General features: G+C 44.4%; 2 protein-coding genes across 2 annotated transcripts in view; one reads left to right on the top strand and one right to left on the bottom strand.

The window, feature by feature from the left end:
* The window catches only part of LOC140312735 (endothelial PAS domain-containing protein 1-like), a 486,153-nt gene that overhangs the window by 42,612 nt on the left and 416,099 nt on the right, over nt 1-27,442 (bottom strand). The window lies entirely within an intron of this gene.
* kif20ba (kinesin family member 20Ba) overlaps nt 1-27,442 on the top strand; it is a 65,065-nt gene that overhangs the window by 22,051 nt on the left and 15,572 nt on the right. The window contains exons 21-31 of the mRNA XM_072390513.1: nt 142-280; nt 364-486; nt 570-630; nt 1,305-1,430; nt 1,584-1,711; nt 2,335-2,490; nt 2,567-2,734; nt 5,418-5,531; nt 6,934-7,038; nt 9,962-10,171; nt 25,248-25,295. Of these exons, the coding sequence (XP_072246614.1) occupies nt 142-280; nt 364-486; nt 570-630; nt 1,305-1,430; nt 1,584-1,711; nt 2,335-2,490; nt 2,567-2,734; nt 5,418-5,531; nt 6,934-7,038; nt 9,962-10,171; nt 25,248-25,295 (1,378 nt within the window). The remainder of the gene's footprint in view (nt 1-141; nt 281-363; nt 487-569; nt 631-1,304; nt 1,431-1,583; nt 1,712-2,334; nt 2,491-2,566; nt 2,735-5,417; nt 5,532-6,933; nt 7,039-9,961; nt 10,172-25,247; nt 25,296-27,442) is intronic.

The following is a 27,442-nucleotide window of genomic DNA, read 5'->3' on the forward strand; positions in this document are numbered from 1 at the left end:
GGACTCACTTCTTCATTTATTCTGTGGCTCATTTCCTTTATATTGTCTTCTTCTATACCCGTGTTGTCCATTGAGTCTTAATCCAACCCCTGCATCGAGCTGCACGATGAGTCTTCCTCTCATTTCGTTTTCCTCTCACAGTCTGAAGGAAAATGCCAAGCAGGCCTCGGAGAAGCTGAAGAGCCTCGGCCTCGATCTTCAGAGGAAAGAGGACGACTCCTCCGACCTTCGAGAGAAACTGGCCGACTATAAGAAGCAGATCCAGCAGGTCCAGAAGGAGGTACTCGCTCTTTTCCTTCGCCACAATAAGAAATCAGCTGGTTCTCATGCGAAGGACTCAGCGATTCCTTCTTTTTTTTAAAGATTTCGGCCATGAGGGAAGAAGAGAAGGTTCTGAGGCAGAAGGTGGCCGACGTGGAGAAAGCCAAGAAGCAGCTTCAGTCTGAAGTCGCCAGCAGAGACCGAAGCATCCAGCAGCTCAAAGCGGTGATGAAAACAAATCCCCGGAGGCTGCGGCTCAGTTTGCTGCTTCTGTTGCAGCTCTTTACTTTTATATTCTGTCCTCTCAGCAGGAACAGTCCAGCACCAGATCAGACCACACTCTGCAGCTCTACCAAAAGGCTTGTAAAGGTAAAGCGTTCGTCTTTGTGCTCTCATTACAGATACAGCAGTTAGGACTGTATGTAATCAGCCCCTTTCTCCTCCTTTAAATGGTGAATAATGGCAGCAAACAGCTGAAAATCATGCCCCCCCGGCTGGGTCAGATTTATGTTTTCATTGCTCTGAAACGTACCTCCACTGTACATCTCATTTTAATGCATCTTTTAAAGCTTTCTGCACAGAAAATGTTACAAAACATCTGAATCTGATTTAATTCTGGACACAACTTTCATTGTTTTTGATAAACCAGATCATCAGATCAGGTTTTGTCCAAAATACAGCTTATTTCTGTGATAAATTTATCTTATTTCTGTGATAAATTTATCTTATTTCTGTGATAAACTTCTTTAGTTGATGCTGTTTTTAACGGCCATTTTTTGGTAGGTAACAGTGACAGCTGTGGTTTGAGGTCGAAGTGTGGTCTGGGGGAGAGGCGGGGGGGCACAAGAAGACCGCTAGCATAGATGCTACTGACACGGAGGAGGGGGCGTGTCTGCCTCTGTTCTAATTGACGCGCCAAAACAACAGCAAAGCATTATGGGATTTGTAGTATAAGCGGTGACTGCGCTGCCGCCCCGCGGGCCAGAGTTTGACACCTATGGTCTGACGTAAACTTGTTGTCACGCGTCTGGTTTGTTTTACAGATCTGGAGGACCGTCAGACTGTGATCGAGGACATGCGTCTGGCTCTGACGGAGCAGGAGGAGACGCAGGAGCAGATGGAGCTCGTCCTCGAGGAGAAACTCGCCCTCGTCCAGGAGCTCTCCACTGGTGAGAAACGCAGTCTGAAAGCAAACTGAGAGCGTGCATGAAAGATGCGTTTGTCACAGTTTCCCTTTAAAGCGACTTTAAACTATTAAAACTGGAACGAGCAGCGCTGAATGCTCCCTAAGTGTTGCTGAAACGAAGTCCTCCGTGTTTCAGAGGTGGAGAAACTGAAGGGGCTGCTGCTGCAGGACCGTGGAAACGACACACAGCGGCACGCCGACAGCCAATCGGATGACCTCAAACTGGCAAAGGAGCAAGCTGCTCGAGCTGAAGAGAGCTTGAAGGTATGAGGTGGAGGAAGAACTTGCAATTATTGGAAAAAACACATGGATGTACTGATAATCAGAGCGATTCTTACTTTTGTTTTAATTTGCATTCAACTCATTTAGTAGCTTCTGAGGTTAATTCTTGTAAATATCAGTGGGTTCTGATTCTGATTCTCTGTCTGAGGACTTCTTCCTGTTAAGTTTTGTTCAGTTGATGATGAGTTTTATGGATTTTTGCTGAAATGTCAGACATTATGCAGGACCTGTGGAGCATTTCTGTGCAAACTGAGCTTGTTCTTGACTCTTTAAATGATTTCTTAGTTGCAGGCTGCGGTTTATTTTCGTGAGTTTTAATTTGCATTCAACTCATTTACCTCACTTCTGAGGTTCATTCTTGTAAATATCAGTGGGTTCTGATTCTGATTCTCTGTCTGATGACTTCTTCCTGTTAAGTTTTGTTCAGTTGATGATGAGTTTTATGGATTTTTGCTGAAATGTCAGACATTATGCAGGACCTGTGGAGCATTTCTGTGCAAACTGAGCTTGTTCTTGACTCTTTAAATGATTTCTTAGTTGCAGGATGAACCGCTCAGCCGCCCGAGTCGTGGTTTTTCTGTTGAATTTGACCGTTTTGTGTGAAGGTGTCGACTGAGAAGCACCAAGCTGAACGCAGGAAGTGGATGGAAGAGAAGCTCTCTCTGATTGGCCAAGCCAAAGAGGCGGAGGACAAGAGGAATCGGGAAATGAGGAAGTTTGCAGAAGACCGAGAGCGCTCCACTCGGCTGCAGAGCCAGTTGGTAAGAAGGGGGGAGAAAGGAAAAGGTGACACGCTTCTCGCGTAATTTGCTGATGCAGTTGCCTCCTTTTCATCAGGAGGCGCAGCTTCAGGAGAATCAGCAGACCATGGAGACCTGGAGGAAGGAGAGAGACACTCTGGTAGCAGCTTTGGAGGTCCAGCTGCAGAAGCTTCTGTCCAGCCAAGCAGAGAAAGACAAACTCATCCAGCAGCTGCGCCAACAGAACCCACAGCGACCAGCAGAGGTCAGTGTTGGACTGAGAGTGTGAAAAAACAGACAGAAACTGTCTAAAAAGTGGCTGCTTTCCACAGAAAAAAGTGTCTGAGACGCTCCACAGCGTGAGACCTGCAGAATTAGTCTTTCACAAATGGTCAAATAAGATCTGAGTCGCATAAAACCAATCAAAGCGAGTCCTAATTAGTTCACATCTGGGACTATTATGCATCCGATCCCAGGCTGACAGATTTAAACGTGTTCACACCTGGCAGCAAAATGTGTCGCCACATGCATCCTGAGAAACCTCCTGGGACCTGTGAAGCTACCAGCTGAGCAACAGGCAGAATACCAGCAGCTCTCTGATGTTTTTCATTCACTGCCTGATTGAAATGTGTCATTATTCAGATATGAACCCATTTCAGGCTCATGAGTTGCACCTGTTGCAGTGATATGAGCCGCAGATCTCTGCCCAAAGACGCACAAACCGACGCTTTTAAACTGTCTGCAGACTCTTTAGAAAAGGCTGAAAAAGGGCATCTGCTCACATTAAAGAGGAACTTTACGGGGCTTTATTTATAACGACACTTGACCTCATCGGTTTAATTGTTGCTATAATGCAGGGATGTCAAAGTCCAGTCCTGGAGGGCCGCTGTCCTGCAGGTTTTAGACGTTTCACTGCTTCAACGCACCTGAATCAGATCAATGCATCATCAGCAGGCTTGTGCAGAACTTAACAATCTTTCTAAGAGATCCATTTAATCTGAATCAGGTGTGTTGAAGCAGGGAAACATCTAAAACCTGCAGGACTTTGACATATGTGCTATAATGCAAATAAAACCCTGTTTGCCAAATTTGGCCAATGCTGACTCTTGCAAACCTTCTGTGATGCTTCCAGAAAGCTAGCAGCCGGATTTTATGGCCTTCGAATGCATTTATTATTCAACTAACTGCGTTAAAGTGTGCAAACACGTGATAACGAAAGGAACAGATTACGTCGTATGTTTCCCAGTGAGTTGTTGAGCTGAGCACCAGGTACCCACAGACAAGATGTTGGTTAAAGCAAAGATCCGAGTGGTTTAATCTGGAGGTGAGAGCAAAAGGACAGACTGTGACCAGCCTGCTACTAACAGGTGAACTTCAACCCCCCCCCCCCCCCCCCCCCAAAAATAAACCAGCATTAACAATGTGGGATTAGCATGTCGAGCTGATTAAAAGCCAAAGATGCTCCATCTGCTCTCCTCAGAGTGCATTTTACCACATGAGACATCCTTCAAAATATCTGGCTGGGAACGATATCTGGGTCAGGGGCAGGAGGACGGAGGAGGCAATGAGACTAATGAGATGAGGCTCAGTTGGTAAACGACACCCGCGATCGATCACTCGTTGGTTTCTGTGAGAGTTTGTCACATTTGGGTTAGCTTAACAGACTTTGCATCACTGTTGAGTTTCACTCTTTGAGTGCCTTTAGCTGCTTGCCGAGCTTCTGTGTGCTTTAATGATGATGCAACTGTTGTTATGATGTGACCAAACGGCATCTTCAGGATGATGTGAGCATGAACAGTGAAAGGCAGCAAGTCATTACTGTGCTATGTTGATTTAAAAATCCGAATCGGGTCGATTTTTAAGGGGAAAGCAGGTGAATTTATGCAGCCACTGAACTTCCACTGCAGATGAACCCAAAGCACAGCAGAGTGACTGAAAGCCTCATCAGAATGACTTCCTGCTTTACTATCAACACATACCAGGGATGCACCGATATCTGATATTTGGATCGGATATCGGTACCGATATCGAAGAAAAATCGAGATCGGGTATCGGTGACTATGAGCCGATTCATATCGCCAAAAACAGGAAAGAAGTGTTTAAGTCAAGTCTGATGTTGCCTTGCAGAAAAGAATAATCCCAGTCTTTTCCACACAATAAAACCTACCGTTTGTTACCATAATTCCTGGATAATTTTCCCTGGATCCGTATCGTATCGCATCGTATCGTATCGGCCAAAACCAAATATCAAATATCGGTATCGGAGGTGAAAAAAGCAGAGTTCTTCTGTCTTATCATTTATGTTCATGGGACAGCAACATATTAGACGAAGCTTTAAATGTTATTCAGCCCAACGCAGAAGGAGAGTAACTGGATACTGAAGCTGAGTCTTTTCAGGTGACGGCACAATCAGATCCTCATGTTTGAGGTTTTAAAGGCTTAAAAAAGTCAAGTCAGATTTATTTGTGCAGCACATTTCATGTAGAAAACAATTCAAAGTGCTTTAGAGAACGTAAAAGCATTGGAAGAGGCATTAAAAGAATATAAAGGGAAAGAAATAAAATAATTCAAGTGATTAAAAATGGTCCAGAAAAGTTAAAAGATGGCAGGCAGATTTCATGCATGGACACGTGAGAAAACCTGGAACATGTTCTTTAAAAAGAGCGTTACTGTTCAGCACGTGATGAAATATAGCTGCTGATAAATCTCCTTCCAATTTATTCTTTGACCTGTCGTCACATATATCTCTGGCTGTGTGTCACCTCCTGGCATCCTTCAGGTGGAACACATTTTACTGCCAGGGTGGGATGAAGCTGGGGACCTTATGCTGTGGATAATCAGAGCAGCTTCTCCTGCATATTTCCCAGCATGCAGACACTTTCATGGACACTCGTTTAGCTTTTATTTAGCGTATTTGTGTGTTAAAGCCTGTGAACTTTGCGTTGCAGGATGTTGGTGATGCTGGTCCCTGCAGGGCAGAGCTGCAGGCTGCTCTTACTGAGAGGGAGGCAGAGATCCTGCAGCTGAGGGAGCAGCTCCAGGCCTCTGCAGCAGTTCCACAGGTCGGTCCCAGAGGAAATGCAGTCCAGTTTGCATCAAATAACAATCCAGCGTTGGTTGAAAGGTGGCTTGAAAGATTTGCGTTTCAGAGAAGCCGTGCGCCTTTAAATCCTTTTGTTTCTGAGACTGTGGCGGCTCACCTGCCTTCAGAGGGATGTGACACTCTTTCAGACCTGAAGCCACGTGCGCTTTCTGTCACCCTTCAAGCCTCACATGACCTCAACTCAAACCTCAACTCCTCAGATGTAAACGTCCTAAAGTCGGAGATCCGAGCAGGAGATTTAACTCGGTTTGAAAATGAAATGCCGAATGAATGAATCCGAATCAAGTCGTTTTTAAGAGGAAAGCAGGTGAATTTATGCAGCCACTGATGAAATGAGGAGAACTTCCACTGCAGATGAACCCAAAGCACAGCAGAGTGACTGAAAGCCTCATGAGAATGACTTCCTGCTTTACTATCAACACATACCAGGGATGCACCGATATCCGATATTTGGATCGGATATCGATACCGATATCGAAGAAAAATCGAGATCGGGTATCGGTGGCAATGAGCCGATTCATATCGCCAAAAACAGGAAAGAAGTGTTTAAGTCAAGTCTGATGTTGCCTTGCAGAAAAGAATGATCCCAGTCTTTTCCACACAATAAAACCTACCGTTTGTTACCATAATTCCTGGATAATTTTCCTGGATCCGTATCGTATCGTATCGGCCGAAACCAAATATCGGTATCGGAGGTGAAAAAAGCGGATCGGTGCATCCATAAGAAATACATTTTGACACATGTTACACAACTCCTCAGATGTAAACTGTCCTAAAGTCAGAGATCCGAGCAGGAGATTTAACTCGGTTTGAAAATGAAATGCTTTGTAATTTACATCTGAGTCAACAAATGTGCAGAGGAGGAGGCAGCAGCATATTTAAATCTGTCAATGCACAGCATCTGTTTGAGGAGACAGAAGTTTACTCATTCGTCTTTTGTGTGGGAGTCTTTTGATCAGATAGAAATCTCCAATGAGGCATTTCTGTGACCCAGAAAACAGCAGCTGGACTTTGGCTTATCGTACTAACTGAACAAGCTCTTGTTTCTAAATGCACCTTCGATTTTTCCTGAAACCACAGAGGTGTCGATGTGTGGGTGGTCTGGATTCTGCTCTCTCTGAGGTAGAATCTTTTCCCCTCCATCGTCCACCTGAAGCACAATTCTCTGCATGCATTGGGATGAATTACTGGATACTTTCAGCATGTGTTTGTGTGAATATGTGCATTCTGTATTTGCTCGAGTTTCTTTCCTGAATGTTCTGACCAGAAGTGTTGATTTGAGCATCTGTTGTCTGGATAAAGTTCTGCTCACTGCGATAGATGGACGTTTCGACTGTTGATTATTGCCTTGCCTCTTATAGACTGAGAGCAGCGCGAGCCCTGCAGCGCCGGCTGGGAAACCCGAGAGTGACGTCGTTAACGCCAAGCTGGAAAGGAGGGATACCAGAACATCAGTCAGCAGTCAGGTGAGCACATGAGCTTTAATTAGCAGTGAGATGACTGAAGTCTTTGTGCCTGCTGGGCTGCCAGACGACATCTGAAGTTCTGTCACATATTCCTGACATCAGCTTTGAAGTGGCTGCAGACATCTTGGGCTTTTTCTTTTATCACAGGCTTGTTTTTAAAGATATTTTTGACGTCTTTTCACCTCTATTCATTTCAGTTTTTAGGTGGCGTAACCTCCACCCCTGTTTTCTGTAGTTGGTGGTATAATGTTGAACGTAAATCAGCGTATTTTCCGCACCAAAAGGCACCTAAAAGCCTTAAATTTTCACAAAAAACGACCGTACACCTTATAATCAGGTGAGCCTTATAGTCAGGTGAGCCTTATAATCAGGTGAGCCTTATAATCAGGTGAGCCTTATAGTCAGGTGAGTCTTATGTATGGGTTAAGTTCAGAAATGGACCCCATAATTGAGGGTGCGCCTTATAGTCAGGTGAGTCTTATAGTCAGGTGAGTCTTATAATCAGGTGAACCTTATAATCAGGTGAGCCTTATAGTCAGGTGAGCCTTATAGTCAGGTGAGTCTTATAATCAGGTGAGCTTTATAATCAGGTGAGCCTTATAGTCAGGTGAGCCTTATAATCAGGTGAGCCTTATAGTCAGATGAGCCTTATAGTCAGGTGAGTCTTATAATCAGGTGAGCTTTATAATCAGGTGAGCCTTATAATCAGGTGAGTCTTATAGTCAGGTGTGCCTTAGAATCAGTTGAGTCTTATAATCAGGTCCGCCTTATAGTCAGGTGAGCCTTATAATCAGGCGAGCCTTAGAATCAGGTGAGCCTTATAGTCAGGTGAACCTTATAATCAGGTGAGTCTTATAGTCAGGTGAGCCTTATAATCAGGTGAGCCTTATAATCAGGTGAGTCTTATAGTCAGGTGTGCCTTAGAATCAGTTGAGTCTTATAATCAGGTCCGCCTTATAGTCAGGTGAGCCTTATAATCAGGCGAGCCTTAGAATCAGGTGAGCCTTATAGTCAGGTGAACCTTATAATCAGGTGAGTCTTATAGTCAGGTGAGCCTTATAATCAGGTGAACCTTATAATCAGGTGAGTCTTATAATCAGGTGTGCCTTAGAATCAGTTGAGTCTTATAATCAGGTGAGCCTTATAGTCAGGTGCGCCTTATAGTCAGGTGAGCCTTATAATCAGGCGAGCCTTAGAATCAGGTGAGCCTTATAGTCAGGTGAGCCTTATAATCAGGTGAGCCTTATAATCAGGCGAGCCTTAGAATTAGGTGAGCCTTATAGTCAGGTGAGCCTTATAGTGTGGAAAATACAGTACATGTAAAAACTCTTTAAGCACGTTGCATCCATGTGAAAAGAGCAGCCAGAATGCAGCCACACAGCAAGCTGATAGAAAGGTGCTTTACTGGCAATGTTTGGTCCTGATGCTTCAGGAACTGCTGCGTCTCGGCCCTCAGGCTGAACTGTCTGGCTCAGTTTGTTAAAACACTGCAGCACAGATAGAAATGCTGAAGTGATGTAAGAGCCAGCTGGCGGCTCAAAATCACATCGTCTGTCACATGCAGGCTCCATAAACCCAAGTAGTTCAGGCTGGAAAAAGATCGGACACAAGGTCTGATTTTCCTCTCTGGTGATAAAACCTTCAGCAAAGCACTGGTGGAGCTTCTTTAGGTCATTTCTGTCTTTCATTGAACTCTATTTATTATTGCTGCTAATAACAAAGCGAGAAAAGCTGAAAAACGACATGGATTCAACTTCCCAGGTACATTAAGTGCAACATGATGCGAAGCTGTGGGTGGAGGTAAAGATGGAGGGACGAGCTAATCCTGTTCTTAGCTGCATGTGTGATGTAACAGTCCCCCGAACTGTCCCTGTGGGACATATTTCACTCAGGGACGGGGTTGTGTGATGTCTAACTTATTCATTGTTGCTCAACCCCGACCCAGAATATAGATCACATTTATTTTTCTTAATTTTGTACAAAAGGCTCGTTGTGACCTCCATCAGCACCACTAACGACGCCACGTCTCTGCAGCAACATCACTGCTTCTAATGCAATCATTTGTCCTGCATTTTAGGAAAATAAGAGCGAAATATTCCACCAATAAGGAATGTTTGTGCATGCAGAAGATGTTTAAAGTCCTGCACACTCCTCTTGAGTTTCCGTTTCACCACAGCTGTTAACATAATGATGTCATGTTCTGCATTTCTCTGAAAAACGCAATCTTGGCCTCTTGATTTGCCTTTTTTTTTTTACGTTGCTGCTTGTAAATATGCTTCTGAAATGTGGCGGTGTGAGGGTTTTATTTACCCAAAGAACATAATATCAGGACCCTTAAAAGAGGTCAAATGAACAAAACAAAGTAAAGTCAGAATAACTTCAAACCAACTGTTCAAATTATAAGTAACTTAACAAAGAACCAAACTGACGTCCCAAACAGGACACAAAGGAGAACTTAAATACTGGCTGATCGGACCAATTTTGAACACAAGGGGGGGGGTAACACATACTAACAAATAAAGAAACAGAACCTAACAGTTAATTTAATAATTACTCCAACAAAGAATTAACTAAATAAACAAATTACTTGTAAATCTAAAGGAATACATCTTAACATCTAAAGGATGCTCACTTATGCCCCCCCCCCCCCCCCCCCCCCCCCCAGCTCTCACATGGCTCCTCCCAGCACCGATAGAAGAAAAGAAAACGAGTTTAACCAAGTTGAAAATACAATTAGATCCAAATGTGCGCGCTTACAAACAGAAATAATGCATTTCAACTTAGTTTAAACATATGTAAACAAAATGATATCAAAGAATACACAGAACATCACTGAGTTTGACCCTTTTTCAGGCTCCTTTTGCTCTGTATCCTCGACCTAAACGCATTTCTGTGAGTGACCCTGGATCCTAATCTCCCGCAGAGCTCGGCCGGCTTTCCGTCAGTCCTGGACGCCTCGGAGATTTCGACAGAGAACGGCCGAACCAGTCGCTTCCCCCGGCCAGAGCTGGAGATCTCCTTCAGCCCCCTGCAGCCGAACCGCATGGCGCTGCGACGCCAGGGAGAGGAGAGCGCCGTCACCGTTAAAATCACGCGCTCCACGCGCAAAAGGAAGAGCGGCGAAATGGAGAAGGTAGGAGCCAGTGCAAAACTTAGGAGCACCAGCACATGACTCTGGGGTGCCTCTTATGTTCAGCAGATGAGGAAGAAGCTGATTCTTCAACCATTTCTTTATTTATCTCGTGTGTGGAATTTAGTCTTCAGGGGTCAGATATAATGGCAGTTTGCTCTGGTGTGTTGTATCATTTCTTCATGTAAAGTTGAGGCTGTGAGCATGAAACAAGTAGAACTCCTTAGCATGAAGCTTCTGTGGAAACATCCCTGAAATAAGTCAGCTGCAGCTGGGCAGAAATCATTAAAGCTTCAGTCCAGCTTCCTCCTTCATCTGCTTAAACTCTGACTGATGGATCCACGGCTGGGGGGCTGCTGGGTTTCTAAATGTCGTGATGATGCATGTATGATGAACTGCCGCTCAGGGCTCATAGTCCCAGCCACACGTTCTGCAGCTTTTGCACTTATGCAGTTAATTAAAAGCTCAACATGTAACTTATTGAATAACCTCATGATCCTTATGATCTGTTTCTTCCTTTCACTTCCATAACGGCTAAATAGGTCTCCTTTGACCAGCCCCTCCCTGTTCTGACACCTAACAGTGAAACCATTAAAGGAGGCTCTGAATTAACAGCTCATATGATCAGTACTTAAAGCAGGACTGAAAGCTGCTCATAGCAGTAATTATTGTCTGAGTTCACGGGAACTGGGAGGAACCTGCGCTCTCTGACCACTTCAGCTGCTTGTGTACTTTAGGGCCTATTTTTTGGCCAGTTTTCCTCGTCACCATATTCCGATCAGCAGCTGTTTGGTGGAACATGCAACTCTTAGAGCCTCTGCAGCAGCCTGCAGGCGGAGAGCGATAAAGGTCGACCCAAGGTCACGGAGAGGAAAGTGTCTGAATGCGTAAATCATCAGACGTTTCTGAATAAGAAGCACTGCTACGCCTCCATTTATTTTTATGTCCAAGTGCCAGTTTTTACTGGTTCAAAGACAGCGAGAGATATCAAACCTCCACTGTTTAGTAGGACTGTCACATCCTCCTTCTTCTGTCTGTCGGCTCAGAAAAAAGCACATAAACGACTCTTTTAATGCTCTGATTTCAGGGGGACCAACAGCTTTCTCAGGCGAAATATCAGGAATAGCCTTCTGGCTCTTTGCAGATGCTGTTTATTGATCTGGACTGTCGCTGTTCATCCAATTAGCCGATGAATGAATCTGTACTTTTGCATTTGTGCAGCTTAAAGCCTAAAAATGACGAACAACATGAGAGAGGAGAGCAGTTTGGGTGGTTTGGGATGCATGATTTAACCGATGCTTTGAGGTGTCCTGCCCACTGGGTCGGTGTGCACGAAGCTTTGGTCTTTGCTCTCCAAACAGCTTCTTTCTTCCCTGAGTCTGCATGTGCAGGAGTTCACTTCCTGAATCAGTTCTCACATAAACTTAATTTAGTGGATATGAAAGTTGTGAGGAAAATACTCACGTAAACCTATTTTTGATAGAAATTTTGACTGGAAAGTCACTTGAGGTAGGGGGGGGGGGCGCGATATGGCAAAAATATCATATCACGATTTTTTTTAAATAAAATTTCGATTTTATCACAATCTTAAATTAAAAAGTGAAAAACAGACAGTGTTGCAGCAGTAATTTTCGGCTGGCAGCTCGTACCGCGGCTCAACTACTTGAAGCAGACGTTCGAACCTTTTCTACCGTCTTGAACGGTACCGATACTTTGCAAGATAAAAGCTAACTGCTTCTGTTACCTCTTTCTGTCGTCTGCTTGACTTGTCATAGGAGTGTCTTTTTTAAATGCCTGTGTTAATGTCGTCTGTTTTGGTCTTAGCCAGCCGCCGCTCACGCTAGCTGCTGCTTACGCTAGCTGCTGCTTACGCTAACTGTTGCTTACGCTAACTGTTGCTTACGCTAGCTGCTGCTTACGCTAGCTGCTGCCTACGCTAGCTGCTGCCTACGCTAGCTGCTGCTTACGCTAGCTGCTGCTTACGCTAGCTGCTGCCTACGCTAGCTGCTGCCTACGCTAGCTGCTGCCTCCACCTGCGGTGCCGGTGCCGCCGGGCCCCTCGCTGTTTGGCTCTCAGCATACTGTTTGGATGCTTCCTCTTCAAGTGATTGAACAGGTTCGTCCTGTTGCCACCCGACATGTGAACCGTCTCTGGGCAAACTTTGCAAATTACATTTGATCAGTTGCGAAAAATCCAACCCAATTCCATATAATGCAGGTGGAGTTATTTTAGCAGTGACCAACTCCTCCGTTTGGCTTCCAGCCACAGCTCTCCATGCAGCTACACACAAACAAGGAGTAAGAAAGCGCGTCACTGCCCGTAATTCGCTGTGATTGGCCGGTCAGTTTGATGATGTAACACGTCTGGTGCGTCGGTGCATCAGCATAGAACTGCAGTTTATAGACTGTGTCCGAGACGATCCACGATCTCTGCAGTTTGACAGATCGTTACGGATCGTCTTCACGCTGCAATCCTTCACGATTTAATATCGTCACATCGCCCAGCCCCATGTGTTTATGTGCATTTTACTTCATCCTTTCAGGCCTAAATCAATGATGGAAGTGGAATATAATCAGTTTTCAGTGCTGGTATTTGGGTTGGACTCCTAACGCCTTGTTGGGCTGATTTAAATCAGTCGGTTGTGGGCAGAACTGAACAATGTTCCTGTTGCTAAGATGCTCTGGCCTGGTTAAATGTGTCCTGCTTTAGATGTTTTTACTGTGAGGGGAAGCTTATGTTCAGCTTACAGTTCACTAGATCTGTCACACTCATCCATTCAAAGAACTTTATTTGTCCCCGAGGGGCAGATTAAGGATGACACAGAGCCGATGTGACTGGGAATGACAGCGAGATGGAGAAGAGTCTCTGAAATGAAGGTGTCAGTGAGTGACATTGATGAGATTCTAATTTATTTTTACCATTTTGGCCTTTCGTAACCTGAGTGACTGTAAAATAAACTAGAACTAGAATAAAAACTAGAATAAAATAGAAATCTTAGGCTTTTGCTTGCATATCAGCTTGTGTTCAAAGAACTTTGAAGTAATTGATTCAAACTGCAGCTCATCAGCTGCATGATTCAACCAGGAAGCTGCAAGGTTCACATTTTTAAGGTTCACATTTTTAAGGTTCACATTTTTAAGGTCCCATCTGCAGCAGCCTGTTGAGATGCTCTGTGCTGTTCCCCTGCCCTCAGTCTAAGGCAGGTTGGTGTTATTAGAACAAATGATCTAGAACTGAGCTTCAAATAAACTCTTCTGTTAGCCTTGTTTTTCATTTGAATGAGAACCCCCCCCCCCCCCCCCCCCCCCCACCTATCCAAAGTCCTGACCTCCCATGATTTCATCAGACATTCCTCTTGTAGCTTAATGGAGGAAAATGCTGCATCTTAGCAAAAATCAGTGGTGGTGGAGAGCACCAAAAGGCCTGTCAAACAGGCACAAAAGCAGGTAAAGAAATGCAGGATTTATCTCAGTTTCACCTGCGTTATGCAGGAAAAATGCAGGCAAATGTGTCTGTGTGGAAAAGTCCAAGCAACAAAACCCATCTGCAGGCGGATTAGTTTCCATCCAGTGATTGTCCTGCAAAGCCACTGCAGAGCAGAGCAGACATGGAGTGAAGCAGCACTGCAGGGTGAGGAGGGCTGTTGGGGTCACCGTCTCTCTGGATTTGATTCAGTGCAGCGGAGGAGCTGCACTTATGATAATTTGTTTGTTGGGGAAGGAGGTGGGTAGGGTGTGTTGTTTCCTGAAGGCGTGTGACACATGCAGATGCTGTAAAAGTGCGTCTGCAGCTCAGAGAGACCAACTTTTCAGCAGAGAAATGGGTTAATGTGGTGCCCAACACATTTCTAACTTAGTGTGTCTGTGCCTGAACAAAGACTTCCTTATTGTGGGATTAATTTCACTGTTTATCACGTGAACTTGTGCCTGTTTGACTTTAAAAGACTGAACTAAATCTGGAAAATTGTTGCTAATCACACGTAAGTTTGTGCTTGAACTTTGGACATAATTGAAGACGAACTTTTGCGATTTTCCCCATAAAGACAGAACCAGGACAGATGACCTCTGCAGCTTTCCTTTTCACTCATTCTGGTGTCGGTTTTCCCTCTCAGAGCCGGTTATTTGTGCAGAGGGGGGGGGGGGAGTAAAGCGGAATCTGATCAGATTTACTTTAGTTTTACCTGGCTGAATATTTCTCTGTGTTAGGAGTGTTTGAACGAGTCCTTTGGAGTAGATTTTGGGCGTTAAACCAATGTTCATGCAGGACAAATTCATCTTGATTGGCTGAAAGTCGACATGAGCTGAGAGCAAATACAACAACTGTGTTTATCATGAAGAGCAAACAGCAGCAAAGATGATAAGAAGACATGAAGCATGGCTTAAACACTTAGTTTCAGTCCACTGCAAAGCAGATCTGGGTCCTGGTCGTGTGTCTCTTAGTAAAACAGTGATCTGTCCCAAAGTGGATAAAGAAGAGAGAAAAACGGATGGTTGAAAGGGATTCAAGCCATAGGTTAGTGTGGATAAAAGCATCTGTTAAATGGAGGCTCTGTGCAGCGTGTTCAGTGATATTAAACTGAAGAGTTGTGTGTTGTTGTGCCGTTAAAAGGCAGGATTCAGATTTTTTATTAGGTAAATAAAACCATCGAAGCACCATTTCAGCACTGACCAAAAACGACATCATAGAAATGTACCTGCTGCCATTTTATTCGCCAACAAACCGTTATTTCTCTGGATCTGGGTGTCTGGGAAGCTCAGGAAGCAGAAGAAATGAACCCAACTGTGCAACAAAGAAGCATTTTGCCTCTAAATAAACCAAACATGCCATTCAAAGCTCACCTCAGGGATATTCTCCGAAATATTCCCTCCGATGATGAAGTCTGGGCTGTAAATAGATGGTTACAACACTCTTATACATCCTAATTATTCATCCTGCCCCTCGGAGAACACATTAAATTATCCTCCCGCTCACACATACCCAGGGCTAAGCACAGTCCACTGGTTCCATCGCTGCTGTTCTGTCGTCTTCTGCCGAGGTCACTGCTGGGCGCAGTTTCTCTGCCTCAGTTTCTCACAGTTATTCACCCTTTTCTGCTGTTTTCTGTCTGTTTTCTGCTGTTTTCTGTCTGTTTTCTGCTGTTTTCTGTCTGTTTTCTGCTGTTTTCTGTTGTTTTCTGTTGTTTTCTGTCATTTTCTGTCTGTTTTCTGTTGTTTTCTGTCTGTTTTCTGTCTGTTTTCTGTCTTTTTTCTGTCTGTTTTCTGCTGTTTTCTGTCTGTTTTCTGCCTGTTTTCTGCTGTTTTCTGTCTGTTTTCTGCTGTTTTCTGTCTGTTTTCTGTCTTTTTTCTGTCTGTTTTCTGTCTGTTTTCTGCTGTTTTCTGTCTGTTTTCTGCCTGTTTTCTGCTGTTTTCTGTCGTTTTCTGTTGTTTTCTGTCGTTTTCTGTTGTTTTCTGTCTGTTTTCTGTCTTTTTTCTGTCTGTTTTCTATCTGTTTTCTGTCTGTTTTCTGCCTGTTTTCTGTCTTTTTTCTGTCTGTTTTCTGTCTGTTTTCTGCTGTTTTCTGTCTGTTTTCTGTCTGTTTTCTGTCTGTTTTCTGTTGTTATCTGTCTGTTATCTGTCTTTTTTCTGTTGTTTTCTGTTGTTTTCTGTTGTTTTCTGTTGTTTTCTGTTGTTTTCTGCTGTTTTCTGCTGTTTTCTGTCTGTTTTCTGTCTGTTTTCTGCTGTTATCTGTCTGTTTTCTGCTGTTTTCTGCTGTTTTCTGTCCGTTTTCTGTCTGTTTTCTGCTGTTTTCTGTCTGTTTTCTGTCTGTTTTCTGTCTGTTTTCTGTCTGTTTTCTGCTGTTTTCTGTCTGTTTTCTGTCTGTTTTCTCTGTTTTCTGTCTGTTTTCTGTCGGTTTTCTGTCTGTTTTCTGTTGTTTTCTGTTGTTTTCTGTCTGTTTTCTGTCTGTTTTCTGCTGTTTTCTGTCTGTTTTCTGTTGTTTTCTGTCTATTTTCTGTCTGTTTTTCCGAGGAGGTTAAAATCCTAATGTGACAAACGGGTGTTTAGCACGAGTGGCTCATTTATGCCTCGATATATCGCTGCTGCTGGAAAGCATTATTACATATTCTGCAGCTCGTGGCCCCAGATGGATTCAAATGAACGCCTTCTGGGATACACGATAGTTGCATTTAATAATTACTGCTGTTTTTCTTGCTTTTGTCAACTTTGCATTGTCCTGATTTCCATGTAATCCTCAGAGGCACCGGCTTGTTGACGCGCTGAGGCATGAAAACACCTTATGCCAGTCATTTATACTTGCATGTTTAGCAGTGAAGTAGGGAATTCTGTGCATGAAAATATGAGACTCGGGCAGATTTGAAGCTGTGATTAATACAGTCTGCTGCATAAGGCTGGTGGAAAGGTCCAGAGCTGCAAATGGTTCTTTTCTGATGCATCTGATCATCCTTACAGACTGAAACTGTTTTAGTTTAAATGATATCTTATATATTTATACAGTATATATACACACAAATCATTTTTATTTGTCTTTTTCTATTTATTTCCGGCTACAGTCATGATATAAGCCGAAAAAACCCACTTTAATGCTATTCAAACTATGTAAAAAAAACATTTAAACTCTTCCTCTGGTCACTGCTTAAATCTCATGACCATTCGTAAGGCTTGGAGCAAAGATGGAGCTTTGCCTTTCAGCTCAGCGGACAGGAGCAGCACCTGATAAAGCCCGATCCGCCCGTCCATCGCTCGCTGCCACATGTTAACAACATCCTGAGCTACTTAGACTCCTCCTCCTGAGCCAAGGACCCACCTCCATCCTTTTCTGGCTGAGTACCAGTTAAGGGCAGGGAAGAGCTTGGAGGGACTGACTACTTCACACTCGGCTCAGGCTGTAGCGATACTCTAATCTCACGATACGATGCGATACACAGCATTCTACGATGCGATTTTATACGATTCGATTCAATACGATTTAATACGCAGCATTTTATGAAAGCTTTTAAAAAGAAAGTGTGATGTGTGTTGGTTCGTCCTTTGAACCGGAAGGAGAACACTGGACAAATAAACAAACATTCAGCGTATAAACTCATGTTTATGTTGTGAATATTACATCATCAACCTGCTTGTTTTACTTGCTAAATACCATATAAACAAATCCAAATTCTCTGATCACAAACCATCTTTTTTCATTTTTGAGAAGGAGCTCAAACAATAAATTACAACAATCCTACATTCTATAAACAGAAAAACCATCAAAACCACTGAGATATGCACTTTATTTAACATTTTTATGAACTAATTCTGCGTTTTCACTAATTGTAGCAGCTAACTTTTCAATAAAGTTTGCAAAAAAACCAAGAAAAAAATAAAAAATCGATACTCGCGGCTGAAAAATCGATATCGGGAAACAAAAATATTGATACATATCGCGGTATCGATAAAATCGCTCAGCCCTAAACTGCTTCAGCACTGAAGGTCATGGCTGGAAGAAACCAACAGAACCACATCATTCAGAATGATCAGCAGTGCAACTGAGCCTCAGAGCTGCAGCCAAAGCAGAAACCTTTCTCTCCCGGACCACTCCTTCACATCCATGAGGGGAAACCTCTGCGGAGTCCAACAGGAACTGCAAAATCCATCCATACTCCCGCTGCACCCCCCTCAGGATCCTTCGGATGGCACAATCGTGAGTCTTCTCCAAGGAAACGAAACAAGTATGGACCAGATGCTCAGAATTCGATGTCACCCAGTTGAATTTTAAGCTCTGATGCTCTGTTCTGTGACCCGGGTGAAAGCCTCGCTGCTCCTCCTGGACCTGAGGTGAGCCTGGAGCCTGGGGCCTGGAGCCTGGAGCCTGGAGCCTGGAGCCTGGAGCCTGGAGCCTGGAGCCTGGGGCCTGGGGCCTGGCCTGTAGTTCGAATGCACACCACGGTCCACTTTCTTAAAGACGGGGACAACACCTGCGCTCTGCCACTCCACAGGTGTTGTCCCAGAGCCTCAGAGTCCAGAGCTTTGGGCGAATCTCGTCCCCAGTAGGATTTTTAGCTACCAAGCCAACCCAGGCCCAGGTTCCTAAAGCCCATATGCGCTCTAGGGCAGGGATGTCAAACTCCGGTCTTCGAGGGCCGCTGTCCTGCAGGTTTTAGATGTTTCCCTGCTTCAACGCAGCTGATTCAGATCAATGCATCATTAGCAGACTGCTGCAGAACTTAACAATCTTTAAAGAGATCCATTTAATCTGAATCAGGTGCGTTGAAGCAGGGAAACACCTAAAACCTGCAGGACAGCGGCCCTCGAGGACCGGAGTTTGACATATGTGCTCTAGGGAATCGACCCGCATGCGCCGTCGCCTTGAATTTCTGTTGAAGTTGCTCTACTTTCAAATGCATTCAGAAGATTTGGTGGAAATACACCAGCAGCCTTCAACATTTGCCTGATTTCAGCCCATTGAATGAGCACGAAATACATAGTGAACTGAGGTAAAGCTGTAATATATATATGTAATAGCTGTAAAAATAAAGAAAGTTATCTGAAAACAGAATTCTCCAAGAACCTCGGCCCGGCCCTGCTTTTAACCAACATTTCTGTGTTTTATCCAGCTGTCCTACAGGAGCAGGGGGGCAGTTTTATTGAATTACTGCCTCAGAACGCTGGTTTTTGGCTCGTATCGGTGCAGATGTGTGTTATTTTGACTTTGTTTCTCAGGGACTGGTGTGTGGATTCCATTTCCTTCAGCCTTTTCCACTGATGAGTCCTTGAATAACTGTTCACCGGTGGCAGGGCTATGAATGACATTCACTGGGAGCTCAGTTAAGGTTTCAAAGTGCCACCAACTGTATATCTGACAAAGGTTATTCTATTCAAGAAGAACAGGGCTGTCCAAATCCGGTCCTCGAGGGCCGCTGTCCTGCAGACGTTTCCCTGCTTCAGGCTTTTTTTGAATAGATCCATTTGATCTGGAGCAGGTGTGTTGAAGCCAGGATTTGCTTGTTCTTTTCTTAAGTTGTGAAAACCTGTGGTTTTGACAGCCATCCTGGTGGAAAATAACAGGCATTTAGCAGACAGCTGTCAGCTCTGGTTGCTGTTGTGACAAAAACTGATCCAAGATGTAATTACTGACTTGTATGTAAATGAGACTCGGCTGAGATTCCCCAGATGCATCCGCCGTCATCCTCACTCAGCAGAAAGCGAATGAATAAAAGATGAAGATAAATTTAGACGAGGAGCTGTTTAAAAACCTCCTAAATTGGGTAAAAAGTCTTAAAGAATAAGGGCAGGGTTGGTAAAGATGATCCTGGAGTTTCCATTAAAGCGCTCAGACCTGGTCTGAGACGGGCTGTCGGACTGCGTTGGACATCAAAAGAGTTGAATCATTCTGAAAGGCCACACTGGAACCAAGGCCTGGCTGGCATTTAAAAACTGAGAAAACCGTGCACAATTTTAGACGACCCCTCCAGGGAGACAGTAATAGTTTGGCCAAGGTTGTGCACCACCTCTCCACATGCCGTTTGTCTCAATAGAAGCAAAAGCCTTCGCTTCTTCCTCAGGAGCCAAACGTGCCTCATGATCTTTGGCACTACTTCTCCAGGCTTTCTGAAGGTCTTTCGAAGCTTTTCTGTGGACATTTGCTGCTTTTTTTCAGTCCAGCGGACATGATTCGTTCCAAATATAAAGAGACCCACTCAGCTTCAGAGTTTAAAGGGGAACTCTGGTATTTTTAAACCTTATTTCTGGCATGAAATGCGTTCATCTGCTCACTAAGAACAGTTTGGTGAAAGTCAGCGTCCTTCGGAAGATATTTAGATAACTGGAGATCCATATAACGGAGTGAACGGGGCTTAGAGGATGCAGCCTCTAAATAAGGCATTATCTGTCTTTGGCACTAGTTCTCCAGGCTTTCTGAAGGTATTTCGAAGCTTTTCTGTGGACATTTGCTGCTTTTTTTCCTCTCATTTTCAGTCCAGCGGACATGATTCGTTCCAAATATAAAGAGACCCGCTCAGCTTCAGAGTTTAAAGGGGAACTCTGGTGTTTTTAAACCTTATTTCTGGCATGAAATACGTTCATCTGCTCACCGAGAACAGTTTGGTGAAAGTCGGCGTCAGAAGATATTTAGATAACTCTCATCTTCAGTCCAGTCCTTGTACTCTTTGTTGTTGTTGTTAAGCTACTTAAAACCGACTCATTGGAGCTTAAAAAAGACGCCTAACTTAAGAGCTGAACCGGTGTTGTTTGTACATAATGCACAGCTTGGCTAAAAACCTCATTAAACCTTTAATTTATTCCAAACGTATGATTTATTTTGACTCGTAACCACAATCTTTAGCCCAGTACATAAAGGAAGATGCTGTCTTTTCATTTTATTCTAATATATTGAGTTGAAAGAGTTGTTTTTAGGTTAGTTTGCAGCGTCCCTGCATCCAAAACTCCAGCCTCCAGGGTACTCTACCCTGTACTCTGCTGGTATGATGGCATTTTCTCATGATACCATCAGTAGGAGTATTTCCACAGCTGAAAGCTGTGGGATGAATTCCCAAAGTAATTCCACTAATGACTCGTTTTCTGCTGACTATGCAGTGTTCAATGCAGAGAAAAGTAATGAAAAGTGCACAAAAGAGGGCGGATCTACAGTGACCCAGACTTTAGCCTCTTCAAAAGACAATAAAAGACGGTCTTTTATGACTTTATTTTGGTCTTTGTCTCATGATGCCGCTTTAATGCTGAGGCAGTGATGCACTTGTCAAACTCAGCTCAGCGTTTAACCCAAGAAGAGGGTGAAATACAGGAAGAAACGTCTTAAAAAACAAACTGGGGATGGTGCTGGACTGGTATGAACTGAGGGAAGAGGGAAGATGGAGGTATGGAGAAAGTGAGAGAGAATGCCAGCTTGAGAGGATGAAATGAAGGCAGAAGGACGGATGAAGACGACATAAATGGTGGAAGGAAGAGAGCAATAAGCAGCAGGAAAGCAGAGTTTCAAGCAGGAAAGGAGGAGTTGGTCCAGGAGAGTTGGGTGCCTCCATTAAAAGGCTTCAGAGGAGGACAAAAGCTGACAGATCACAGCTCTTAATGCAAGCCTTTACCCAACGTGTCTTCCTGGTTCTCACTTATAGTAACTGTGGCTCTGGAAAAGCCGCCGACACATTTTCTTGTCAGTTGAAAATATAACCTGCAATTATTAGCTTCCTCATCATGGAAGGAAACATACGTTATTAGCATAGTTTGGGACTCTCTTAAAGCAACGTTACTTTAACCTTTCAGTCCAACTGAAAGGCAGGGCGGCTGGGTTTCATCCCAGGTGTCATCGGGCTGAGAGGCAGGGAGCATCCTGGCGTTAAAATGTCCGACATGCACATCCTAAAATGAGCAGGAAGTAACTCTGAGATGTTTCAGCTCACCTCAGAGGGTCTTCTGTTCTGAGGGGGTCGGAGTTTCCAGCTTCTGGGTTGTTGTAGGGTCACTGCTGTCCGCTCTGTGGGTCGTTTCAAACATCGATAAGTGAGAGGTGACTGTTTGGGGCACGTTGTCGAAGGTGTTGGAGGCTGCATTAGGAGTGTTTGGTACCTGAAGCCACCTCTCTTCTTTAACTCCTGCAGAATGAGGACATTACTGCCCTCAGGAGAGTCTTATTGTTCAGTGTCGGCGGGCTGCTGAGTCTTGTTCCGAGGAGCTGGCTCCCTGATACAAAGATCTTTATGCAGACTTCCTGAAAGTGTACAATGAGCAGGAGGGAAAGCCATGACTGAATGCTGTCGCTTTAACAGCCTGATGAGCTGCTTTCTTAAAACTGAAGCTTCCCTGATGATAAAAGATGTCTGTGTTACACAGATTCAACACAAGTTTGGTGCAGGAGGAGCACCGAATATAAAGAGACCCACTCAGCTTTAGAGGGCCCCTCCTGACCGGTTTAAAGGGGAACTCCGGTGTTTTTAAACCTTATTTCTGGCATGAAATACGTTCATCTGCTCACAGAGAACAGTTTGGTGAAAGTCGGCGTCCTTCAGAAGATATTTAGATAACTGGAGATCCATATAACGGAGTGAACGGGGCTTAGAGCCTCTAAATAAGGCATTATCTGTCTTTATTGGAGGCTCCTCCTCTGTTGGCAGAGGTAAACATCCTCCACCAGTTAGCATCGATTCGCGGACATGCAGCGGTCTGTTGTCTCCGGCCAGCTGTTCCTCTCTCTGCTTCTGCTTCCTCCTTTCCAGGAGCTCCTCGTCTTTATACTCTGACTGAAAACTGTAAGAAAGTCCATTGTACTCAAAGTCCTCGTCTAAATCTGATAAATATCCTGCCATGTTGCACAAAACTATCAGCAGCAAACTCCGTGTGAAGTTAGCCGACTGTCACAGAGCACGGAGTGAATAAACTGTGCTGCAGGGGGGCGTGTGGATGAAGTGGTCCCAGTAGAGTGCCTGTGTAGAAATCCCTCCGTTAGCTCTCCTATAGCTGCAAGTAGCTACATAACAGCAGCTATGAGCTAACAGAGCTATAGCACACGTTCATTCATTCATTCTTCTTAAAGTATTGGTGAAATAAAGACAGATAATGCCTTATTTAGAGGCTCTAAGCCCCGTTCTCTCCGTTATATGGATCTCCAGTTATCTAAATATCTTCTGAAGGACGCCGACTTTCACCAAACTGTTCTCAGTGAGCAGATGAACGTATTTCATGCCAGAAATAAGGTTTAAAAAATACCGGAGTTCCCCTTTAAGAGTTATTAACAGCATAACCTGTAAGTTTTTAGAATTTCACTGTATGACGTGTTTCGTAACTTTAACAAAGTCTGTAGCAAATAAAAAGCAAGTTTCCACAACAATAAATACTCTCTTTGTTGTTCAAACTACTGCAACATGCTCAGATTTAAGCTTTAATGACTTCACCATAATTAGGATATTATAAACTGAGAATTTTGGATGGAAAAACGTGGATTTATTAGATAAAAGACGACAGAGGAAAGCCTGGAAAGAATCGAGTAGATGAACGTATTTCATGCCAGAAATAAGGTTTAAAAACACCGGAGTTCCCCTTTAATGACTCGATTCAGCGCTGTTAAATGAGGCTGTCTGATCCATCTTTCCGTCTCTGGGTGGAGGCGCTGTGGTAAGGCGGGGTTTCCTTTAAACACCTGATAAAAGATTTGTTATTTGAAGTTGTGTTTCTCACATTTTGGCTGCTTTAATCTGCTCTGATGTGGTGAGAAAGCAGCAGCGGGTCGGGCAGAGAGGGTTTTCAGATGTCCCGTGTTGGCCTGTCGTGTGCATCGGCCTTTCAATCTGTCTCTCTGCTGCCTGCCAGCAGGATCTTGGCCTCTCCTTGATCCAGCCGAGAGTCGCCGCTGATTAATAGGATGATTCCTGACGGGGCCTCGCAGAGGTCAGGGAGAGAGTGGATCCTCAGCTTTAAAGCTGAATTACAGCTCGCTCACTAAGAACAGCCCCTTTATCCTGTCTTCAGGGGAATATGAAGGCTGTGGAGCTCCAAGGGACTCTGCATCAGAGATTATTAAAAGATTATCAGCATCTCTGTGGTCATCTGATGCCCTGCTGTCCCGCCCATATGGTCTCATAATGAGGGTAAGACCCAAAAAGCGCTGATCATCTGAGGCAGCGGAGTGAAACTCTTCGGTTTTAAAGCTGTTGAACAGAGAAAACAGCTCCAGCTCCAGGTGATGGAGCTGTTTTCTCTGTTCAATGATGCTGGAGTATCTCAGGAGCAGACAGAGGTCCAAAAACGGCTGAAAAGCACCTTTATTCTTTGCCTTGTCAGCAGAAACGGAGGCTCATTCTGAGCTTGTGGCTTTGGGTTTTTAAAAGGATGACGGCTGACTTCCATGAGGCTTAAACATCAGCACGATGTTGGCTGTCTGTCTCTGAATGGAGTTGCTTTAAACCTAACCGTGAACACTCTCTCTCAGCTTTAATGCTTTATTGCCTAAAGGTTATTCACCATGAGGTCACCAACGTAAACACTGTTCCGTTAAACTAATTCATCAAACAAATGGATATTTCTAGCTAATAAATTGGACATATTTCAAGCTCAGAATAATTCCTTTAAAGGGGAACTCTGGTATCTTTAAACCTTATTTCTGGCATGAAATACGTTCATCTGCTCACTGAGAACAGTTTGGTGAAAGTCGGCGTCCTTCAGAGGATATTTAGATAACTGGAGATCCATATAACGGAGTGAACGGGGCTTAGAGCCTCTAAATAAGGCATTATCTGTCTTTATTGGACGCATTCCTCCTCTGTTGGCAGAGGTAAACATCGTCCATCAGTTAGCATCGATTCATGGACATGCAGCGGTCTGTTGTTCTGTGGCCAGCTGTTCCTCTCTCTGCTTCTGCTTCCTCCTTTCCAGCAGCTCCTCATCTTTATACTCTGACTGAAAACTGTAAGAAGGTCCATCGTACTCAAAGTCCTCGTCTAAATCTGATAAATATCCTGCCATGTTGCACAAAACTATCAGCAGCAAACTCTGTGTGAAGTTAGCCGACTGTCACAGAGCACGGAGTGAATAAACTGTGCTGCAGGGGGGCGTGTGGATGAAGTGGTCCCAGTAGAGTGCCTGTGTAGAAATCCCTCCGTTAGCTCTCCTATAGCTGCAAGTAGCCACATAACAGCAGCTATGAGCTAACAGAGCTATAGCACACGTTCATTCATTCATTCTTCTTAAAGTATTGGTGAAATAAAGACAGATAATGCCTTATTTAGAGGCTCTAAGCCCCGTTCACTCCGTTATATGGATCTCCAGTTATCTAAATATCTTCTGAAGGACGCCGACTTTCACCAAACTGTTCTCAGTGAGTAGATGAACGTATTTCATGCCAGAAATAAGGTTTAAAAATACCGGAGTTCCCCTTTAAAACCTATGATTGTAATGAGATCAGATGGTCAGGTTTGTGGTCAGCACAGTTGTTTGGGCCTCTCTGAATACCCACCAAAGCGAAAGCTCGGATCCTGCAGCAGGAACACTGCTTTGGATGCTGGTGCAGCATGCAGCTCTCTGGTGTTCTGAGTCCTGAATGAACAGATTTTAGAGCTCTTTACAGTGTTTGTAACCAAGTTGTTTCTTGTTTTTGAAGTCTGGCCTTTTCAGGAGGAGTAAACGACCAACAACACGCAACAGCAAGGTACCTTTTTCTTTCTCTTTTCTCAAAGAACTCCTCATCAGTCATCTCATATTTCATCATCACATGAATATAATGGTCACGGAGCAGTTTGCACATCTTCCACAGCGGCAGAATCCATCCATCTGAATAACTCCAGCTTTCCTTAATGCTTGCTGTGACAGTTAAGCGGCTGTGGTCTCTCACGAAGCTCACAACCCGCCGCTTCTGCTTCTTCTGCCGCCAGAAGCGGCCAAAGGGGCGGGGCTTATATGTATAGGACATAGCAGACATATATAATAATCCATCCACACATCGGTTCTTTCACCATGGATCGTACTCTTGGCCTTTCTCAAGTTTTGAAGCTCACGAAGCTCACAACGCCGGCCGCTCATGGACGCCAGCTTACATTGAAAATGAACGGCAGCTGGCCGCTCACGCCGCTTTTGGTGTCCAGCACCTGGCAGAGATGTTCTTAAACCATTGGTGTTTAGTTTGTTCACACTACACGGCTGGTCTGAGTCAGGGGGTCTCGCACTACAACACTTAAGCCTCCATGCAAGTCTTTAACGTCACCGTTTCTTGGTGCTCAGCTGGTTTACTCCCCTGATTGTTGGAGAAACGAGTCGTTTCTCTTTCAGTCTGTCGTGTGTCACGCTGGGAAAAGGTTGGGTGGAAACGTCACTTCTCACCAGTTTTAACCAAATCGTTCTGGTTCAGTCCCCCGGCTTTCAGCAGCAGCCGTGCACTAATGCCCTGCATGTTGTCCACGTTTCCCTGCTCCAGCCTTCTGCAGAGCTTAGAGACCCGAGCCATTCGTTTGAATCAGGGAAACATGGAGAACATGCAGGGCGGGGGGGCCATGAGGAACACTGAACACATCACTGTCAGAACATCAAGGTGCGGATGGGTTTTTGTCCCAGGAGGGAGAAAATAGACTTTCTGACTCTCAGCTGTTTCTGGGAAACTTCAAACGAAACCAAATGCCTTGAATAGATTGGTTTGGGGCAACAAGTCCTCGACTTTCCTTGCAAACTTTGGAGTCTCTTTCTCCTGTCACAGGCCACAGTAAGAGTGTTGAAATCAGATGCTGTAGCAGCCCTGCTCCCCCTTCTCAGCCTCTCAGGGGTCGGTTGTTCTGTGGCGGCTGTCACAGCTCATGATTTCAGGCAATAACCGAAGCAAAGCCTCTCTAATACGCATTTTTACTGATGGTTCAGACAGAATACGGGGACTTGTGTTGGAAAATGCTGTTAATGTGGTTTTGAGTGCCGCTTTCAGTGTAATTTGACGAATTTAAAGGTAAAACTGTGCTGGGATCTTGTGCAGGAATCACTCCGACACAAAGTTCATGAGACACATTGTTTTCCACAGCCCTCAGGGCTGCTTTTCTCTGCTTCTGACTGAGCAGAGAAGCAAAGAAAAGCTCCTTCGTCTCAGGAATGATCCAAAAAGCTGAATATTTGTGTATCCTTCTCTTATGCTCCTTTAAATCTGCCGGAGTGCAGCTTTCGCTGCCTCTCGGTCTCAGTTTGCACCACTTTGATCGCGTCACCTTGAGTAAAGTTGAGTAAAGTTGTTGAAGTGGGTTTTTCCTACAGGGAGATGGGAGCTCAGGTCGTGGAAACCGTCGGTGTTCGGCTCTTTGTTCAAGGACACTTGAGCGAATAACTCTGGGTAAAACTCTAATAATCAGTTACTTGACTGCTCCCACCCTGGTGTGGAGTCATTACCGAGATGACCTCTCTCTGTACGACGGCTCTGAGAACTATTCCCCCTCCAATTACAGCTTGAGAAAATTATAACCACAGTAAGATGAGCACTCAGACCTATTCGTTTCCACCAAATATAACCAATTTTAGTTGAATTTTTAAGTCCTGGAAGTCTGTAATTCTGCATCCAGACGTGACTGATTGGAAATATGAGAAAGTTTCCGTCTTAAACGGCGCATGTGCAGGGCCAGATGTTGGCCGGGTGAGACGGACAGTCTGTGACATCACCAGGTGATGGACACTGGATCAGCTGATGGCTGTTTACACAAACGATACAGTGGAACTCCTGGAATTGGAGCCATCCTGGAGAAAACCGATGCACTTTAAGCCTTTTTGTTTCTACAGACCTCCTTTCGAACCCGTGAACTGCTTTAAATCGGATCTCTTTGTTAGCTTCAC

This window comes from Leuresthes tenuis, unplaced genomic scaffold, assembly GCF_036924035.1.
Source record: "Leuresthes tenuis unplaced genomic scaffold, fLeuTen1.0.hap1 SCAF_8, whole genome shotgun sequence".
Lineage (NCBI taxonomy): Eukaryota > Metazoa > Chordata > Actinopteri > Atheriniformes > Atherinopsidae > Leuresthes > Leuresthes tenuis.